Source organism: Chiloscyllium plagiosum, chromosome 34 (assembly GCF_004010195.1).
Source record: "Chiloscyllium plagiosum isolate BGI_BamShark_2017 chromosome 34, ASM401019v2, whole genome shotgun sequence".
NCBI lineage: Eukaryota > Metazoa > Chordata > Chondrichthyes > Orectolobiformes > Hemiscylliidae > Chiloscyllium > Chiloscyllium plagiosum.
Window position 1 is genome coordinate 23,562,528 of NC_057743.1, and position 20,498 is coordinate 23,583,025.

Here is a 20,498-nt window from a genome sequence, read left to right on the forward strand (position 1 = left end):
ACATGATCAAAGTTCATGGTGTTGGGATAGTAAATGAGCACGGACAGAGGAACTCGCAGGAAACACAAGAATCTGAATAATTTTCAGGTTGGCAAACTGTGATCAGTGTGTTGCTGGAAAAGCGCAGCAGGTCAGGCTTAGCCTGCTGGACACACTTTCCTCATTCCTGAAGAAGGGCTTGTGCCCGAAACGTCGATTCTCCTGCTCCTTGGATGCTGCCTGACCTGCTGCACTTTTCCAGCAACACATTTTCAGCAGTTAAAAATCACCAGGTCAATTAGCCCACTCTGTAGGGATTCTATGATTAACAACCCTTTCATCCAGCAGCTCAAACTGTCCCTGCTAACCCTAACTCTAACTCAGATCAAGCTGCTGCTCAGGGGAGAGATGATGTTTAGCTGTTAAAGAAAGAAAACAGTGTGAAGTATTTAATAAAGTATTTTCTTTTTATGATGTCTAAAGCTATTGCTCTTACATCACTGCCCATTGCTGTCCATCTCCTGATGCTTTTCTGACTACTTGCTGAGTGTCTGAGAGGGTTTGTGAATGAATTTGGGAACCTTTAAACTGGTAGGGAGGGGAGGTGGGGTGATCCTCAGGAGTAGTGAGAATAGAAAGACAGATGAGGATGCTTTTGAAGTTAAAGGGAGCAAATCAATTAGACAAAGCAGGCAAAAGCATGTCAGAGAATAAGGTAACTCTAAAGAATTAAATTATTTATTTAAATGCAATGAGTCTGACAGGTAAGGCAGATGAACACCTCAGGGCATGTTTGGGAACATGGGATTGGAAATAGCTACAATGGAAACATGGCTATGGGAGGGACAGGTTTGGTAGCTCAATATTTTGGGGTTTAGATGCAATAGGAAGGATAGAAGAAGGGGCAAGAGAGGAGGGGAGTGGCATTGTTGATTAGGAAAAAACATTACTTCTGTACTTAGAATATTCCTGAAGGATCATCCAGTGAAACAATATGGATGGAACTGAGAAATACAAAGGAGATGACCACCTTGATGGCATTGTACTATGGGCTGTCAAATAATTAGCAGGAAATTGAGGAGCAAACATGTAGAGAGACCTCAGATATGTGTAAAATTAAAGTTTTCATTGTAGGAGATTTCAACTTTGCGAACACGGGACTGCCATGGTGTTAAGAGCTTGGATGGAAAGGAATTTGTGAAATGTATTCATGAAAAGTTTCTTTATCAATATGTAGATGTACCTACTAAAGAAGGAGCAAAATTTGACCTTCTCTTGGGAAATAAGGCAGGGGAGCACTCTGGGACTAATGATCATAATTCTATTAGTTTTAAAATAGTTATGGAAAAGGATAGACCTTGTATAAAAGTCAAAGTTTTTAATTAGAGTAAGGTAAACTTTGATGGTATGAGATAAGGACTTTCGAAAGTTGATTGGAGTAGACTGTTCACAGGTAAAGGGTTGATTGGCAAGTGGGAGGCTTTCAGCAGTGAGATAACAAGAGTTCACAGGCAGTATGTTCCTGTAAGAGTAAAGGGTAAGGCTGGTAGGAGTAGGGAACATTGGATGAATAAAGGTAGGGAGAATCTGGTCAAGAATAAGAAGGAAGCATACATTAGGTATAGACAACTGGGATCAAGTGAATCTCTAGAAGGGTATAAAGGGTGTAGGGCATTTTTAAGAAGGAAATCAGGAGGTCTGAAAAGGGATATGAGATAGCCTTGGCAGATAAGGTTAATCCAAAGAGACTCTACAAGTACGGTAAATGCAACAGAGCAACGAGGGAGAGAATAGAGCCATTAAAGATCATTGAGGCCATCTGTGTGTGGAACCACAGGAGATGGGACAGATACTAAATGAATCTTTCATTCCAATTTTCACTGTGGAGAAAGATATGGAGGCTAGAGAACTCAAGGAAATAAATATCAATAGCTTGAAAACAGTCCAAATTACCGAAACAGAGGTGCTGGAGGTCTTAAAAAAACATAAAGGTTGATACATTTTTGGGACTTGATAATTTATATTCCAGGACATTGTGGAAAGCTAGAGAAGAAATTGTGGTGGCCTAGCAAAGATGTGTGTATCATATACAGCTGGGAGACTGGAGGGTGGATAATGTTGTGCCTTCATTAAATAAGGCTATAAGGGGAAGCATGGAAACTATAGACTGCTGAATGAAATAACAGTGGTGGGTAAATTGAAGGAGGGGATTCTGAGAGCTAGGACTTACGTGCATTTGGAGAGGCAAGGACTGATTATTTAGCATGGATTTGTGCATGGGAAATCCTGTATTACAAACTTGATCAAGTTTTTTGAGGACTTAACGAAAAAGATAGATGAGGGCAAGTGGTAGATACTGTCCACATGAACTTTAATAAAACTTTTGACAAGGTTCCACATAGTAGCCTGATTAGTAAAGTTAGATCACATGGAATTCAGAGAGATCTTACCATTTGGATACAAAATTGGCTTGATAGTAGGAGACAGAGGATGGAGTTGGAGAGTTGTTTTTCTTTCTGGCGTCTCTGACCAGCGGAGTTCAACACAGATTGATACTGAGTCCACTGTTGTTTGCCATTTATATCATTGATTTGGATGAGAATATAGGAGGCATGATCAGTAAGTTTGTGAATCACATCAAAATTGGTGGTATAGTGGACAAAGATTGCAATGCTATCTTGATCAATTGAGCCAATGGGTTGAAGAGTGGCAGGTGGAGTTTAATTTAGATAAATGCGAGATATTGCATTTTGGTAAAGCGAACAAGAGCAGGACTTATGCAGTTAATGGAAGGGTTCTGGGTAGTGTTGTTAACCAGGGAGATCTACGGGTTCAGGTACATAATTCTTTGAAATTTGCATCACAGGTAGACAGGGTGGTTAAGAAGGCATTTAGCATTTGTCTTCATTGCTCAGACTATTGAGTATAGGAGTTGGGACGTCATGTTGAGGATGTTGGTGAGGCTATTTTAGGATACTGTGTACAGTTCTGGTTACCCTGCTATAGGAAGGATATTATTAAATTGTGAGAGTTCAGAAAAGATTTACAAAGATGTTGCCAGGACTGGAGGGCTTGAGTTATAAGGAGAGATTGGTTAAGCTGGGTCTTTTTTCAGTGAAGCATAGGAGGTTAAGGGGTGACCTTATAGAGGTTTATGAAATCACGAGGGACATGGACAAGGTGGATAGCAAAGGTCTTTTCCCTGGGATGGGGGAGTTCAAAACTAGATGGCATTTCTTAAGGTGAGAGGAGAAAAATTTAAAAGGAACCCGAGGGGCAACGTTTTCATGCAGAGAGTGGTTCGTATGTCGGAGGAAGTGGTAGATGCAGGTCTAGTTACAACATTTAAAAGACATTTGGACAGGTACATGAATAAGAAAGATTTAGAGGGATATGGGCCAAATGTTGGACTAGTTTATTGGGAAACTTGGTCAGCATGAACAAGATGGACCAAAGGGTCTGTTTCCGTGCTGTGTGCCTCTGTGACTCTATAACTGACCCAGGACCATGCTATAGAAGTTTTAACTCCTCGGTAGGTTGAACATGACTGGACATGCAGGGAATGTTCACCAAGGATCCACAATCACTGAAACCCCTTTCATGGAACAGTTGATTCCAGCTGAAGTTAGGCTGAGCTTTAACATTGTGGATGTACTTCACACACTCACCATAGCTGGTGCAAAAGAAGATATGATATTACCCTAACCTCCTTGACATTATCCCCACTCTATTCCAAACATTACCCTCACTCCCTGCACATAACCCCATCTCTTTCTGATATTATCCTCGTTCCCTCAACATCACCTTCACCCTCTCTCTGACCTTACTCTCAACTTCCTCTGCAACCTTATCTCCAGTGCCTGTGCTCATCTTCAGTCTTCTCATTACACCAACTCCATAACTATATTCTCACTCTGCCAATACAACCCTTCCTCCTCTCTGATTTTGCCCTCCTGATCTTATCCTCACATCTCAGATCTTACCCTTGCCTCCAACACATTCATCTTCTGACATTACCTTGACTACGCCCCCAAACGTACCTTTACACCACTCCTCCTCCCCCAAGAAGCACATCCTCATTGTCCCGTCACATTATTCTCTCACCACTCTCCTCCATATTAAATCCACCATCACCCAGACACAACCCTTACTTGTTGAGCTATCAAGTTTTTATTAAAAACTGTGATTCAACATTGATGCCTGTTAAAAGCAGTAATTAAATTGTATTCAGCACGAGCAAGGCTTTGTTGTATTATAGTATCTAAGAGGTTTTTACAAGGTATAATTTGAAGTTACATTTTCTGCTTATGCCTTGGATGAAACTACAGAAACAAATCCATGAATCCTTCTGCCCCAAATCCTGATTCCTCCTCTGAGTCCTCTTTCCAAATCCCCTCACAATGTTGTTTGTTAAAAGCCCTCTCTCATACACACAGACGTCCAAAGGTGTTCACCACACAGCAGATGCGTGAGGAAAGCTGTAAATCATGGCATAAAAGGAACAGGAGTGGTATGGATACAAAAATTGCCTGAGGAATTAGAAACAGAGTAATAATTAATGGCATCTTTTAGATTGGAAGAAGGTTTCTAGTGGAGTCATCTAGGAGTTGGTATTGAAACCCTTGCCTTTCCCTGATATATATAAATGTTTTAGATCTTGGTGAACAAGGGGTCAATTTTAAAGTTTGCAGGTGATGCAAAACTTGGAAGAATTGCAAACTGTGAGAGAGACAATGTAGAACTTCAAAAAATGCTTGACAGGTTGTGGAGTGGTTGGATAGTTAACAGATGAAGTTCACTGCAGAGAGTTGACACAAAGATGACAGGCCAAATGGTCTCCTTCTCTGCTGTAAACATTTTATGATTCTATTTTTGTAACATATATTTTTTTATGGAGAGAAATCCGAGTTTACGTTTTGGGTCAAGTGATCCTTTGTCAAAACAGTTCTGAGGAAGGGTCACTCAATCTGAGACATTAATTCTGACTTCTCTCCACAAATACTGCCAGATCTGCTGAGCTTTTCCAGCAATTTCAGATTTTGTTTCTGATTTACAGCATCCACAATTAGAGTCGTAGAGTCATAGAGATGTACAGCACGGAAACAGACCCTTCGGTCCAACTCGTCCATGTTGACAGGTATCCCACCTGCCATCACCCAGCCCATATCCCTCCAAACCCTTCCTATTCATATACCCATCCAGATACCTTTTAAATGTTGCAGTTGTACCAGCCTCCACCACTTCCTCTGGTAGCCCATTCCACACATGCACTACCCTCAACGTGAAAAAATTGCCCCTTGGTTCTCTTGTGTATCTCTCACCTTTCACCCTAAACCTATGCCCTCTAGTTCTGGACTCCCCCACCCCAGGGAAAAGACCTTGTCCATTTATCCTATCCATGCCCCTCATGATATTATAAACCTCTATAAGGTCACCCCTGAGCCTCCGACATTCCAGGGAAAACAGCACTATCCTATTTCTTTTGATTTTTATAAGGACTTCCAGGCACACTTAGACATCTTGCAGACACCATCCTCACAATCACTCAGTGGTACTGCATGTGAATGTCTGGTCTTTCAGGTGTCATGCATACTGTCCTTAATGGACAGCTTGTAGCCTGTAAGGGAACCTGTGCAGATTGAGGCCTTTAAATCCATAACTCGAGGAACTGAGGTAAAATTCTCACTTTGGCTCTTGAAGATCTACTGTGTTTGACCTTTGCAATGGGATTGCTGAAATTAGGTGCTGGGTCCTGGCTTTTTATATCAATTTTTGTATTATTACTATTGGGTCCAGGTTAGGTTCCCCTCTCACTTCCACTGTCAACTGTCAGAGCCTTGAATTCAGAATTGTTTTTTCACACTTGTAGCTTGTCCCAAATCCAATTCACTGGACTGCAATATTCATTGCAAATTTCCTTCTGTTTAAATTTAACCAACTATTGTTCACATCCTGATGGAAAATTATCCAGTCAATCATTTGCATACAATATAACTGTGAGGTTTACACAGTGGAGAAAATAGCCAGAGGTGAAACTGGAATGATAAATATTGGCTCATTTCTTTAGTTTCCAAATGAGACATTTTTCCACCAGACCCTTTTCGTAATGAACAAATGAGATGAGAAGTGCAACATGAAATCTACTTGAACCTTTGAAACACAAAGAGTTGGGACAAGGGAGCTGTTTGACATGATCTGATAGTCCTCCTTCTGCTCTGCTTCATTCCTTTCTGTCCTGACTACCTAGCTTCCTTGTCTCATCTCTCAAATCCCTGAAACTGGGAATCAGCATTGTGACTCCTGTCTTCTCTGTCTCAAATGATTGAATGTTTCTTTGTGTTGTGTGACTGGAACTGGTTGTATCCTTCAAGGTGGTCTTGATGCTGTGGATGAGCGGAGGAATTGAACAAGTGGACTCTTCTGGAGTTTCCTGAAGGCTTATTTATTAACAATGGGCCCTTGTCTTTATCTCTTTCAGTCTCACCGGTGGTCTAGGTCTCGCTGCCAAAACGATAACGCGTGTCCGGAGAATGAATATTGCTATGAAGCTGAGAAACGGTGCTGCTCTAATTGTCCTCCAGGTGAGTGTCATCTTTTACACTGTCTCTTCCATTTAAATATCTCACTGCCTCATGATCACCCCTACAACCCTGCTGTCATCTCACCAATGCAACCAGAATGGTTTGTATCAGGTTATTATTCACCCAACTGAAGTTTCAGTGACCATGGATACAGTGTAAAACCCTGATTAGATCTTACTTAGCAGTACTGTGAGCAGATCTGGGCACCACACCTTAGCAAGGAATACAACATAGCTTTCTAAGAATGATACCTAGGAGAGATTCTACAAATTTGACCTGTATTTTCTTTTTCTAGAATTTATAAGATCGAGGAGTGATCTAGAATCATAGAATCCCTACAGTGTGGGAACAGGCCCTTCGGCCCAACAAGTCCACACCGACCCTCCGAAGAGTGTCCAAACAAACTCATTCCCCATTTACCCCTGACTAAGCCACCTAACCTACACATCCCTGAACACTATGGGCAATTTAGCATGGCCAATCCACCTAACCTGTACATCTTTTAATTGTGGGAGGAAACTGGAGCACCAGGAGGAAACCCACGCAGACACGAGGAAAATGAGCAAGCTCCACACAGATAGTCGCCCGAGGGTGGAATGAATTCCAGGTCGTTGGCATTGTGAGGCAGCAGTGCCACACACTGAGCCACTGTGCCACCTCAAAAAGATCTAACAGGAAAAGACAGGGTAGATAAAGATAAACTATTTCCGCTGATTGTATATTCTAGAACTAGGGGACATAGTCTAAAAAGTTAGGATCAGACCATTCAGGGGAGAAGTTAGGGAGCATTTCTACACATAAAAGGCAGTAGTTATTTGGAACATTCTTCCACAAACAGTAGTTGATGCAAGATCAGTTGTTAGTTTTAAATCTGAGGTAGACGCATTTTTTATTAAGCAAAGGTATTAAGGGATATGGGTCAAAGGCAGGTATACGGAATGAGGTCACAGATCAACAATGAACCCACTGAATGGAAAAACAGGCTTCAGGGCTGAATGGCCTGCTCATGTTCCTATGTTCCTATCTGTACAATGTCCAACCAAATGCTCCCAGGCAAGCCCCTGCAGGGTTATCTTCTCACTACACTATACAATAAATTTTCCCAGGATACATGCAGCATGCATTTGATACAGAGCAAAGTCCTTTCAACATGTTCCATCAAACAATCCCAGGTCAGTTTGGCACAGATTAGTTTAATAGAAATAGATTATTGATGTAACAATGGTTACAACACTTAAAGGATTTAAGATGGAAAGTATTAAATCATTACTCCTGTGACTGGTGAATCAGGACTCCAACACATGAAGGGGGAGGAATTGAAAATAACTTTTCTTCCACATGGACGGTTCATGTAATTTGGATGTTTAAACTCAATTAGTAAATGAGTCAAAGACTCATCATTTAAAAGAAGTCAATAAGTATTTGAAAAGGAAATTATCTAAAGACAGGATAGGGAAACAGGATTAGAGCACAGAACTACATCCAAACTGTCAGCACTGGTCCGATGAGCTGCTTGGCCTCCTTCAATGTTGTGAATGTTTTGGTCTTTTGAAGTCTTTTAGGAGATGATTCAATGTATTTCAGGTCAGGATTTGTTCTCTAAGAGCCATTGGAAATTCAACCCTTAGTCACTGCATGTCAGCACCTCACTTATCTTTACTTCCTTGTTCTGCTTAGCAAAAATACACTTAGCCATTTCCTACATGATAAGACTGCATGTAATTTCAGATTCAAATCTTGCATCACATCAGTCAATGACCTTTCACTGAGATAAGATAAGCCAACCACACATTTGGACCAGGCAGCTTTAGAACATGCCAAGCAGTTAAATGGTCAAGGCTGCCCTGAGTAATGTAAGCCCCTATCCTACAGTTCAGAGGCTCTATGGCAATGACAACAGACTTGAATTGCAGTATCAGGGTAGATAAGCTGAGTCTCCCTCGCACATCCTCCAACTTCTGCAATCATATCTATTTTAAATGAAAATCTCTAAAGAACGGAATAAAGCTGGCTACACAATCCTCATTGACCTAAACACCAGGAACAACATCAGCAAACCTGGGCCTGTTTCCTACCTGGTGAACATTTGGGGGCATGTGTTAAAACTGAGACAGCTGTCCCACAGGCTAGGCAAACAACAGCCCAACATTGTCTGTAAGGTATGATTCCATGAATACGACTGTGTCCCAGACAACAACATTACTATCCCTGAGTCTGTCCTGTCCCATTGGCAGGTCAGACTCACCAGAGGTGGCAGCACAACTAGGGAACTTGGTTGAGAGATGTCCTGGGAGTATTCAACATTGACTCCACTCCTCCTGAAGTCTTATGGCATTAGGTCAAACATGGATAAGGAAACCTCCTGTGATTGTCATCTCCAGTTCCTCCCAGCTGATAAATGGACACATGTTAAAGGAAGCGTTGAACATAGCAAGAGTGCAGCATGTATTCTGGGTGGGGGACTTCAATGCCCATTCAAAGAGTGGCTCAGTATTACCAGTACTGACCAAGCTGGCCCAGTCCTAATAGTAATACCTGCTAGACTGGGTCTGCAGCAGTGTCAGGAAGCCAGGAGGAAAAGACTTACTTGACTACTTCACATTGAAGATACCCTCCATTATGATGCATGGCATTACTACCAAGCTAAATGGAACACGCTTTGATCAAATCTCATAATTAAAACCTGGACTTCCATGAAGATGCTCTGGGCCATCGGAAACAAATGTTTCTGTGTTCTCATGGCCTGGCATATTCCTCACCCTACCCTCACCATCAAGCCAGGAGATCCATCATGGTTCAATGAAGAGTGTAAGAGGGCATTCCAGGAGCAGCACCATTCCTAAAAATGAGCTGTCAACCTGATGAACACAGGACTACTTAATCTCAAACAATGAAAATAACATGAAATAGACAAGGCAAAACATCTTAAAACTGATGGATCAGACTTAAGTTCTGCAGTCCTGCCTCCATCCAGTTGTGAACAGTGGGAGACAATTAAGCAACTAACAGGAAATGAGGTTTCACAAATTTTCCAATCATCAATGACAATGCCCAGCATATCAGTGGAAAAGACATGGCTGAAGTATTTGCAATAATCTTCAATCAGAAGTGGCAAGTGGATGATTCATGTCTTCCTCCTCCTGAGGTTACTAGCATCACAGAAGCTAGTCTTCAGCCAATTTGATTCACTCTACTTGATATCAGAAAATGGCTGAAGGTATTGGATAATGCAAAGGCTAAGATCCCTGACAAAGAAAGATAGTTACAAATTCCTTACAGCGTGGAAGCAGGCCTTTCAGACCATTGAGTCCTTCGAACAACATCCCAACCAGACCGCCACCCTACCCTATCCCTGTAACCCTGAATCTCCCATGGCTAAGCCACCTAGCCTGTGGGGCAATGGGGCAATTTAGCATGGCTAAACCTGCATCTCCAGTGGCCAACCCACCTAACCTTTCACTGTGGGAGGAAACCCATACAAACACAGGGAGAACATGTAAACTCCACAGAGACAGTTGCCTGAGGGTGGAATTGAATCCAGGTCCCTGGCACTGTGAGGCAGAAGTGCTAACCACAGCCATCGTGCCATCGTGTTGTTGTAGATCAGCTATGTCGCTCTCTGCCGGAATTCCTCAGGGAAGTCTCCTATGCTCAGCTCCCTTTAGCTGCTTGCCAATAACCTTCCATCCGTCATGAGGTCAGATATGGGGATGCTTGCTAATCATTGTACAATGTTCAGAACCTTTTGCGACTCCTTGAATATCACGGCAGTCTGTGTCAATATGCAGAAAGACCAGGACAACATCCAGGTTTAGGCTGGTAAGTGTCAAATAACATTCCTGCCATACAAATGCCAGTCAATTACCCACAACAGAAAATTTAATCATCCTGCCTTTGCACTACCATTGCTGAATCCCCCGCTGTCAACATCCTGGAGTTACCATTGACCAACAATTGAACTGGACCAGCTATATAAACACTGGCTACAAGAGTAGAGGAGAGACAATACTGATACATTCTGCAGTGAGTAACTCTTTGCCTGAACCTCCACATCTGACCACAGTCTACCAGATGTGTGATGGAAACTCTCTACCTGTCTGATCAAGTGCAGCTCCTACAATACTGAAGTAACTTGACACCATTCAGGACAAAGCATTCTGCTTGATTGATACCCCTTCTATCACCTTTAGCATCAGTCTCTTTACCACCAATGGACAGTGGCATCAGTGTATACTATTGACTAAGATATGCTGTAGTAACTCAAAGTCTCCTTTGACAGCACCTTCCAAACCTGTGACCTCTACCACCTAGAAGGACAGGGCAGCACTGCTCCCTGCAAGTTCACTTCCAAACCACTCATCAACCTGACTTGGAACTTAATCTCTATTCCTGCGCTGTGGCTGAATCAAAATCTTGGAACTTCCTTCCTAGTAGTACAGTGGGTATCCATTCATTCCCAGCTCATTACCATCTTTTCCTAAGCAGTTAAGTGCCAGCAAAAATGCTGGACTAGCCAACACTGCCAACATCCATAAGTGAAAATTAAAGTAAATTAAGTTATAGAAATATGCCTAATCTCAGTTCGGTTAGATTGTTCTCCTATTTAGTTTGCTTCTGACCTCTTCAAAATCTTCTGAACAAGATAACCTGCATTTCATTCATGTTCTGTGATCCTGTCACTTTCCAGCACAGACTGCAGCTAATCAACATCTGAGGAATAGAAACCCCTTGTGGTAAACGTTTTGTTCATCAAGCAGACAGCTCCTAGTGCTGGGAATAAAACGCATTACACTGAAGCATCCAGTGTCAGCTACAGTCTGGATTAGATACTGAGTAAAGTTCCAGTACACTTCGCCCTACTAAACACTCTTAGGACAAATACATCATAGGTTAGATATAAGGTATTTGGAAAGATTTTGGTTATTTTACCTTTATCACTTTGCTGAGTAGATTGATTTTAATCATTCACTCAACTTGTGTCGATAAATATTTTCTGATATTTGTTTGAATTTGCCCTAATTTCTTTGTGGCCTCTGCCCACTTGGTCTCCTGCTGTAAATGACATTGTAGATTCCCCTTTTCTGCCCCATATAATCTTTGCATCTCATTCACACACTCTAGATACTGTAGCCCAATGTGTCTTCCTCTGTTGTCTCAGTTATATGCTAATTGCAGTGTCTTAAACATAGTTGCATTCTGGGAGGCCTATGCAAAGTAGCATTCAGTTTTGGGCTTCAGTTTATCAGCCTTAAAGTCACAGTAAGTACTCTGAAGTGATGGGTATGTCAAACACTCATTGTATCTTTCTCATTTGTCGCACTTGAAATGATTTTTCTTTCTGACTGGGTAGATTTTAATCTGCAATTGTGGTGTAGTGCAGCCTCCTACACACTGCTCACTCAATCCCAATCTTACTTTCACTATTATTTTCAAACAAAAACAGTGGCAGCAATGAGGCTGGTATGGAGAGTGCAGTAGTCAGAGCAGGAGTGAGGACAGTGTTGTATTACTACAATATCAGTAACTTGACCACATGCTATATCTTGAGGTTCCCAGAAGAACATTTGCAAAACTATGGCCATTAAAACAGAAACACTGTCCCCTATTAACCTAGCACTGCTCATTCAGAACTGCACAAAGTGCTGAATAATTTCCTGGAACGCAAGTAGTGACGATAAAACGATATTGCACAGAAGGAGGTCATTTTACCATTTTGCTTTTGACTGCACATTGAAAGCGATATCCAATTAGCTTAGCCGACTGCTTACAGAAAATCTTATTACTTCAAGTTTTTATCCAATTCTTTGTTAAAAGTTGATATTTAAAGTCTGTTTCCACCACCTTTTTTAGGCCCTGCATTCCAGATCACATGGAGCTGCATTTTATTTTGTTCCATCTGTTGTCTCATTCCTTTTGCTAATAAGCTTAAATCTATGTCCTGTGGTTGCCAACCCTTCTGCCACTGAAAATTGTTTTGATTAAGCTTATTTGCTCCATCAAAACCCTTTATTATTTTAAACATCTCATTCAAATTTCCCTTTAATCTTCTCTGCTCTAAGGAAAACAAACCCAATTTCTCTCTTTTTTGCATTTAACTGAAGTCTTTCATTGCTGCACTTTGGAAAAGTTGCAGAAAAAATTTATGACAATGTCTTGACATCCTTCCATAAGCTTGGTACGTAGAATTTGACACATACCAGATCAGGGACATAATCAGACACTTATAGAGGCTTAGAAAAATGTACTTGCTTTTATACTTTATACCGTTATTTATGAAGCCAATGACTACATAGCTTTGACTTGGCCTGCCATGTTCAGAGACTTGTGTATGTCCACCCCAGATCATTTTGTTCCTGCCTCCTCTTCATCTTGTGCCATTTACTTTATATTTACCTCTCTTCATCCACACAAAATGTAAACCTTTTCACTTCTATGCATTAAATTTCACCAGACTCACCATGTCCTCCTGAAGTCTCTTTAAATGTTGCATATGATGTTTGATGTCACTTGCAAACTTTGAAATTATGTTCTCTGTACCTAAATCTAGGTCATTTAAAGACATCAAGAAGAGCAGTGGTCCCATTACTGTGCAGTGGAAGATCCCAATGTTTACTCTAGTCTGGAACAAAACCCATTTTCAACTTTCTGTTGTCTTTTTTTTTAGTTTTTGTATCTGTTTCACTCCCTTTCATCACTTTGCTAACATTTTTATTTTGTAATATTGTATAAAACACCATTTGTAAGACCAGACACACAACAGCAAATACACTGGCTTCATCAAATTTATTCCTTATTTCACCAAAGAAGTGAAAGGATGGCACAGTGGTTAGCACTGCTGCCTCACAGCGCCAGAGACCTGGGTTTAAATTCCACCTTGGACAACTGTCTGTGTGGAGTTTGCACATTCTCCCTGTGTCTGTGTGGGTTTGCCCCGGTTTCCTCCCACAGTCTAAAGATGTGCAGGTTAAGTGAATTGGCCACGCTAAATTGCCTGTAGAGGAATGTGTCTGGGTGGGTTGCACTTTGGAGGGTTGGTGTGGACTTGTTGGGCCGACGGGCCTGTTTCCATACTGTAAGTAATCTAATAAGTCATCTTAGCTATAATTTGTATTTAGCAGATCTGCATTGGGTTTCATATATTATGCCATAATTTTCCAATTGCTGATTAAATTTGGCCCAGATTAATTTCTATTAACATTTCCCCAATACCGATATTCAGCTGGTTGGTTAATCATTATTGGACTTATTCTCCTTCCCTTTTCTGAAGAGAGCTGGAAGATTTCTAAGTCTCTAGTCTGCTGACACCACTCCCATATAGAAGGACGATTGCAAGATCGTGGCTAAAGCCTTTGCAAATTCTACCTTTTACATTTTTCAGCAATCTAGGATGTAGCCATTTAGACCAGATGATTTTTCAACGTTGAGAACTGTCATCCTTTTACAAGTATCTCCTTTTTATTTATTTTTATTGTATTCAATTACTCTAGTAGCTTCTCCTTTAGGGTAAGATTGGCATTTTAGTGAACTCAGAGCCAAAGGATGGTTTCTTATCTCAGCACATTCTGAAGCTGACCAGAGAACAGGCTATACCATAAACAAACAAAGACAGAAATTGCTGGAGAAACCCAACAGGTCTGGCAGCATCTTTAGAGAGAAAACAGAGTTAACATTTCGAGCCCGGTGATCCTTCTTCAGAACTGTTCAGAACGTTTTTTTTATAATTGGCTTGGACAAAGGGATGGAAGGTCAAATTAAGATAGTGAGTTTGTGAAGAGCATGCAAGGAGTTTACAAAAAATAGGTCTTATAACTTATTGGGCAAAGGTAGGACAAAAAGAGTATAATGTGGGAGAATGTGAAGTTGTGGCAGGAAGAATAATTTAAAAATATTGTTAAATGGTGAGACATTGCAGATCTCTGAAAAAGCAGAGGGATCTGGGAGTCTTTGTGCATGAATCACAAAGCTTTAGTAGGCAAGTATTAGGATAACTGATGGAATGTTCTCATTTTTTGTAATGGTACTAAAGTAGGGAGGTTATACTGCAGCTATACAGAGCACTGGTGAGACCCCATCTGGGATACTGTGCACAGTGTTAGTCACCTTATTTGTTAAAGGATGTAAATGCATAAGAAGTTCAGAGAAGGTTTACTATCTAATACCTGGAATGGGCAGGTTCTCTAATGAGGAAAGATTAGACAGGCTAGGCTTATATCGATTGGAGTTTAGAAGAATAAGAGGCAACCTGATTGAAACATATTAAATCCTGAGGGGTCTTGACAGGGTAGATGAGAGGATGTTTGCTCTTATGGGAGAATCTATAACTAGGGGTCACTTTAAAAAAATCAAGCAGAATGTGGAACTTGATTCCCAACTAAATTATGAGCCTGATTTGTTATAAGCTTCTTTTTCTCTGTTTAGTTTAGTTCCTATATCTTTTGTCACCTTTAGGGATTTCTAAATTTGTGTATGATCTTCTTTTAATCCTCTTGGAAATGTTAAAGTATCTCCTTTCTGAGGGTTTCCCATTGCTTTTTAACTGATTTTGCATGTTTCCCTTTGTTTCCAGTCCATCTTGGTCATATCTGTTTTCATGCCACTGAAACTAGCTCTCCTCCCATTAAAAGCTAATTCACGATCACATATCACCACTCCTCCTTGTATCGATGCATTGAATAAAAATTCCACACCCTTCCATATTTCTCAAACCAGATCAGCGACCTACACTGTCACTCCTGAACATTACCATGATCACATACACGTTAGTTCACATTTACACATGTGCACTCGCGCTCTCTCTGTTTCTTTCGCTCACTGGTTTATCCTGCATTGGAAATCCATTGTTTCACAAGCCTGACACATGGAGCATCCTCTACAGTACATTAACAGGCTGAACTCTGCTTTGAGCTCTTTCTCACCAAATGTAATTTCAATCTTATTATGTTTTTGATTCTAGGATTCTACCGAAAAGATTTCTGCACATCCAAAAACGATACATCGTGTGAACCTTGTAATCACATCTCATACAATGAGGACTGGAATCATTCGTACGAGTGCACAGTTTGTGTGGGAACTTGTGCAAATGGTAACTGTCTCATCTTCTATCTCTTAACGTATCATGGTCTGGACTCAGAGAATCAGATCGACAGTTGTCAGATCCAAAATACTCTCAATACAGGTGAAAATATGCTGAGCCCCTTCCACAGGTTGAGACCTTCCTTTATGTTTTGGACAGAGAACATGGACATGCTGCCTAGACTAGCATTTATTCTGGAGAAGGTGGTGGTGAGCTGTCTTCTTGCTGCTATCCATGTGGTGTAGGTGCATCAATGGCACTGTTCGGGGGGGCTAGTTCCAGGATTTTGACCCAATAGTAGTGAAAGAACTGCAATGTATTTCCAAGACAGGATGTATGACTTGGTGGATAACTTGCAGGTGTTGGTGTTTCTGCAGGAATGTTGTCAAGGCCCAGCTTCTTTGAAATATATATTTATTCACTCATGAGATTGTGCATCAATGGCTGGGCCACCATTTATTGCCCATCCCTAGCTGCCCTACATACACCACTGCTTTTCATTTGGTGCATGTAGACCCACAATGGCATTGGGAATGGTGGTCATTTAGGATTTTGATCCAGGGGCATTTAATGAGCAGTGATATATGTCCAAGTTAGGCTACTGTGAGGTTTGGAGGGGAGCCTGCAGGTGGTGATGTTCCTATGTATTTGCTTCCCTTGTCCTTCGGGATGGTGAGGTTTGAGCATGCTATCTGACAAGTCTTGAACAATTTCTAACTGCATCTTGTATATGGTATACATTGCTGTTGGTGTACTTTACTGATTGATGGAGTGGATGTTTGGGGACATGGTCAAGAGTGTGGTGCTGGAAAAACACAACAGGTCAGGCAGCATCCGAGGAGCAGGAGAATCGACATTTTGGGCAAGAGCCCTTCATCAGGATGCTGCCTGACCGGCTGTGCTTTTCCAGCGCCACACTAGACTCTGATCTCCAGGATCTGCAGTCCTCACTTTCTGCCTTGTGGACATGGTGTCAGTCAAGTAGGTGCTTTGTCCTCAATTGTGTCAAGCTTCTTGAGAATTGTTGGAGTATCCAGTGTCTTCATCTGTTCCTTGATATGACATGAAGTGAAGTGAACTGGCTGAAGGTTGGATTACCACCTACTATCATCCCTTCCATTCCCCGTCCTCCACCCCATCACCTCCCACCCCTCTGCCACCTTATTCAGCTGTTGAATCTTACTCCCTAAGTTGAACACCAGTTGGAATACACCATCCGTAGTCTGTATGAGAAATGCTGGGGACCTCAGCAGGAGATCAAGATGGATCATCCACTTGACATTTTGGCTGAAGTTGGATGCAAATTTTTCAGCCTTGTCTTTTGTTGGGCTCTCCCATCACTGAAGATGAGGTTATCTATGGAGACTCCTCTTCCTACTATTTTTTAATGTTCATCCCATACCTGACTGAATGTGGCAGGACTGCAGAGCTTGCATCTGATCCATTGTTTGTGGGCTCTCTTAACACTATCTGCTGTGTGCTGTTTGGTGTGCAAGAGCTCCTGTCTTATAACCTCATCAGGTTGACACCTCATTTTTAGGTATACTGCTGTTTCTCTTGGCATGCCTTCCTGCACTCTCCTTTGAACCAGTCAATAATCTGGCTTGGTGGTAATGGTAGGGTGGTGAAATGCCAAGTTATGAGATTGCAGATTGTGGCTGAATACAATTCTGCTGCTGATGGCCCACAGCGCCTCACGATGCCCAAATTTGAATTGCTAGATTGCTCAAAGTCTTCCTATTCAGCACAGTGGTAGTGCCCCACAATATGGTGGAGGGTATCCTCAAAGTGAAGCTGGACTGGTCTCCACAGAAACTGTGCGGTAGCCATTCTTATCGATACTGTCATGGGACAGACTCATCAGTGACGGGTAGATTGTTGAGAATGGTGTTTTTCCCACTTGATTTCCTCATAACTTGTTGCAGACCGACTCCAGCTACTTTGTCCTTTAGGACTGAAGCAGTTCAGTCAGAAGAGGTGCGATTGAGTACTATTATTGTGGGACATTGAAGTCCCCCATCCAGAGGATATTTTGTACCCTTGCCATGCTTGGTGTATATTCCAAGTGGTATTCAACATGGAGAAGTACTGGTTTATTCATTAATGGATTCAAGTTTCAGTTCCGGTGAGATATAACTCAAGTAGGGCAGTGACCGTTTATTCCCAACTCTAGTACTGACCACTACCTGTCCTTTCCACTTCTGGAGTGGTACTGAACATGACAGACCAGGATTTCCAACTGGGGTAACAAGAGTGACAATTGGACTCAGTACCTCTGGATTAAGGATGAGCACATCACTCAGAAAGCCTTATTCTGAAAGCCAGCTAGGAAATGCATGCAACTGTCTCTGTGTTCAGATGTCCATGCCCCTTTGGGTAGGAGCAGGAGCCATACTTCCTGTGATACTACCAAAGGTGAATATCTCCTGCATGAATATCTGGAGTCTGGCTTAGGTGCAGAGTCGACAGCAAGAAAACTGGACTGGGGGTGATTGGTAGCAAATTCTAAACTAAGGATCAAGACCAAAGGGGATGGGTTCCAAAATGAGCTGTAGTCTCCCAAGACACCAGAAATGTGATCAATCTGACATCTGTATTTTGATAATTATCCTTCAGATCAGGTTGAAGTTCAAAGCTGTTCCCGAACAAGAAGACAGAAGTGTGAGTGTAAACCGGGAATGTACTGTAAATCTCCGAGTCTCAACTATTGTGATCAGTGTGTTCACTACACGAGGTGCACCATGGGAGAGGAGCTGATTGACGCAGGTGCGAAAGAGATGGTTTGGGTCTTAATGAATGCAGAAAGAACAGACCTACAAGAAAACTGGGCTGAGGCAGCACTGAGTAGAGAGGAGGAGATGGGCAGAGGGTGAGAGACTGATGTCCAGGGATAGGAGGCAGATCAGAAGGTGACAGTGGTGTGCTACAAACCAAATTAGGAGAAGAATGAGCTGGACTGGTGACAGACTGGGCGAAGGGTGAACCGGATGGTGACAGACTGGGTGAAGGATCAGCCAGATTGGTGATAGACTGGGAGAAGGGTGAGCTGGACTGGTGATAGACTGGTTGAAGGGCAAATCAGATTGGTGATAGACTGGGAGAAAGGTGAGCTGGACTGGTGATAGACTAGGAGAACGGTGAGCTGGACTGGTGATAATCTGGGAGATGGGTGAATCGGACTGGTGACAGACTGGGTGAAGTGCGAATCAGACTGGGAGAAGGGCAAACCGGACTGGTGATAGACTGGGAGAAGGGCAAACCAGACTGGTGATCGACTGGGAGAAGGGCAAACCGGACTGGTGATAGACTGGGAGAAGGGCAAACCGGACTGGTGATCGACTGGGAGAAGGGCAAACCGGACTGGTGATCGACTGGGAGAAGGGTGAGCTGGACTGGTGATCGACTGGGAGAAGGGTGAGCTGGATTGGTGATAGACTGGGAGAAGGGTGAGCTGGACTGGTGATAGACTGGGCGAAGGATGAATCAGACTGGTGATAGACTGGAGCTGAAAAATGTGTTGCTAGAAAAGTGCAGCAGGTCAGGCAGCATCCAAGGAGCAGGTGAATCAACGTTTCGGGCATAAGCCCTTCTTCAGGAATGAGGAAGATGTGCCAAGCAGACTAAGATAAAAGGTAGGGAGAAGGGACTTGGGGTCCTATCGCATTCCCAATGCCCCTCCCCCAAGTCCCTTCCTCATTCCTGAAGAAGGGCTTATGCCTGAAACGTCGATTCTCCTGCTCCTTGGTTGCTGCCTGACCTGCTGCGCTCTTCCAGCAACACATTTTTCAGCTCTGATCTCCAGCATCTGCAGTCCTCACTTTTTCCCTGGTGATAGACTGGAAGAAGGGCGAATCGGACTGGTGATAGATTGACCGAAGGGTGAGCTGGATTGGTTATAGACTGGGCGAAGGGCGAACCGGACTGGTGACAGACTGGGAAAAGGGTGAGCTGGACTGGGAGAAGGGCAAACCTGTCTGGCGGCAGACTGGGAGAAGGGCAAACCGGACTGGTGATCAACTGGGAGAAGGGTGAGCTGGACTGGTGATAGACTGGTCGAAGGGCAAATCAGGATAGACAGCCCATCTCACCCTTCTCCCAGTCTATCACCAATCCAGCTCACCGTTCTCCCAGTCTATCACCAGTCCGGTTTGCCCTTCTCCCAGTCTGTCACCAATCTGGTGATAGACTGGTCGAAGGGCAAATCAGACTGGTAATAGACAGGGAGAAGGGTGAGCTGGACTGGTGACAGACTGGGTGAAGGGTGAACTGGTCTAGTGACAGACTGGGTGAAGGGCGAATCGGACTGGTGATAGACTGGGAGAAGGCTGAGCTGGACTGTTGATAGACTGGGAGAAGGGTGAATCAGACTGGGAGAGGGACAAACCGGTCTGGTGACAGACTGGGCGAAGGGCGAATTGGACTGGTGACAGACTGGCAGAACGGTGAGCTAGACTGGTGATAGACTGGGCGAAGGATGAATCACGCTGGTGATAGACTGGCTGAAGGGCAAACCGGACTGGTGATAGACTGGGAGAAGGGTGAGCCGGACTGATGATAGACTGGGAGAGGGACAAACCGGACTGGTGATAGACGGGGAGAAGGGTGAATCAGACTGGTGATAGACTGGAGCTGAAAAATGTGTTGCTGGAAAAGCGCAGCAGGTCAGGCAGCATCCAAGGAGCAGGAGAATCGACGTTTCAGGCAATAAGCCCTTCTTCAGGAATGAGGAAGGTGTGCCAAGCTGACTAAGATAAAAGGTAGGGAGGAGGGACTTGGGGGCCTATCGCATTTCCAACACCCCTCCCCCAAGTCCCTCCTCCCTACCTTTTATCTCAGCCTGCTTGGCACACCTTCCTCATTCCTGA

The 20,498-nt window shown here is 42.9% G+C and overlaps 1 protein-coding gene across 4 annotated transcripts in view; it reads left to right on the top strand.

The window, feature by feature from the left end:
* The window catches only part of LOC122540140 (tumor necrosis factor receptor superfamily member 1B-like), a 37,333-nt gene that overhangs the window by 7,882 nt on the left and 8,953 nt on the right, over positions 1–20,498 (top strand). For all 4 annotated transcript variants that reach the window (XM_043675446.1, XM_043675443.1, XM_043675445.1 and 1 more), the window contains exons 2-4: positions 6,458–6,560; positions 15,514–15,642; positions 18,250–18,399. In XM_043675446.1, the coding sequence (XP_043531381.1) occupies positions 6,458–6,560; positions 15,514–15,642; positions 18,250–18,399 (382 nt within the window). The remainder of the gene's footprint in view (positions 1–6,457; positions 6,561–15,513; positions 15,643–18,249; positions 18,400–20,498) is intronic.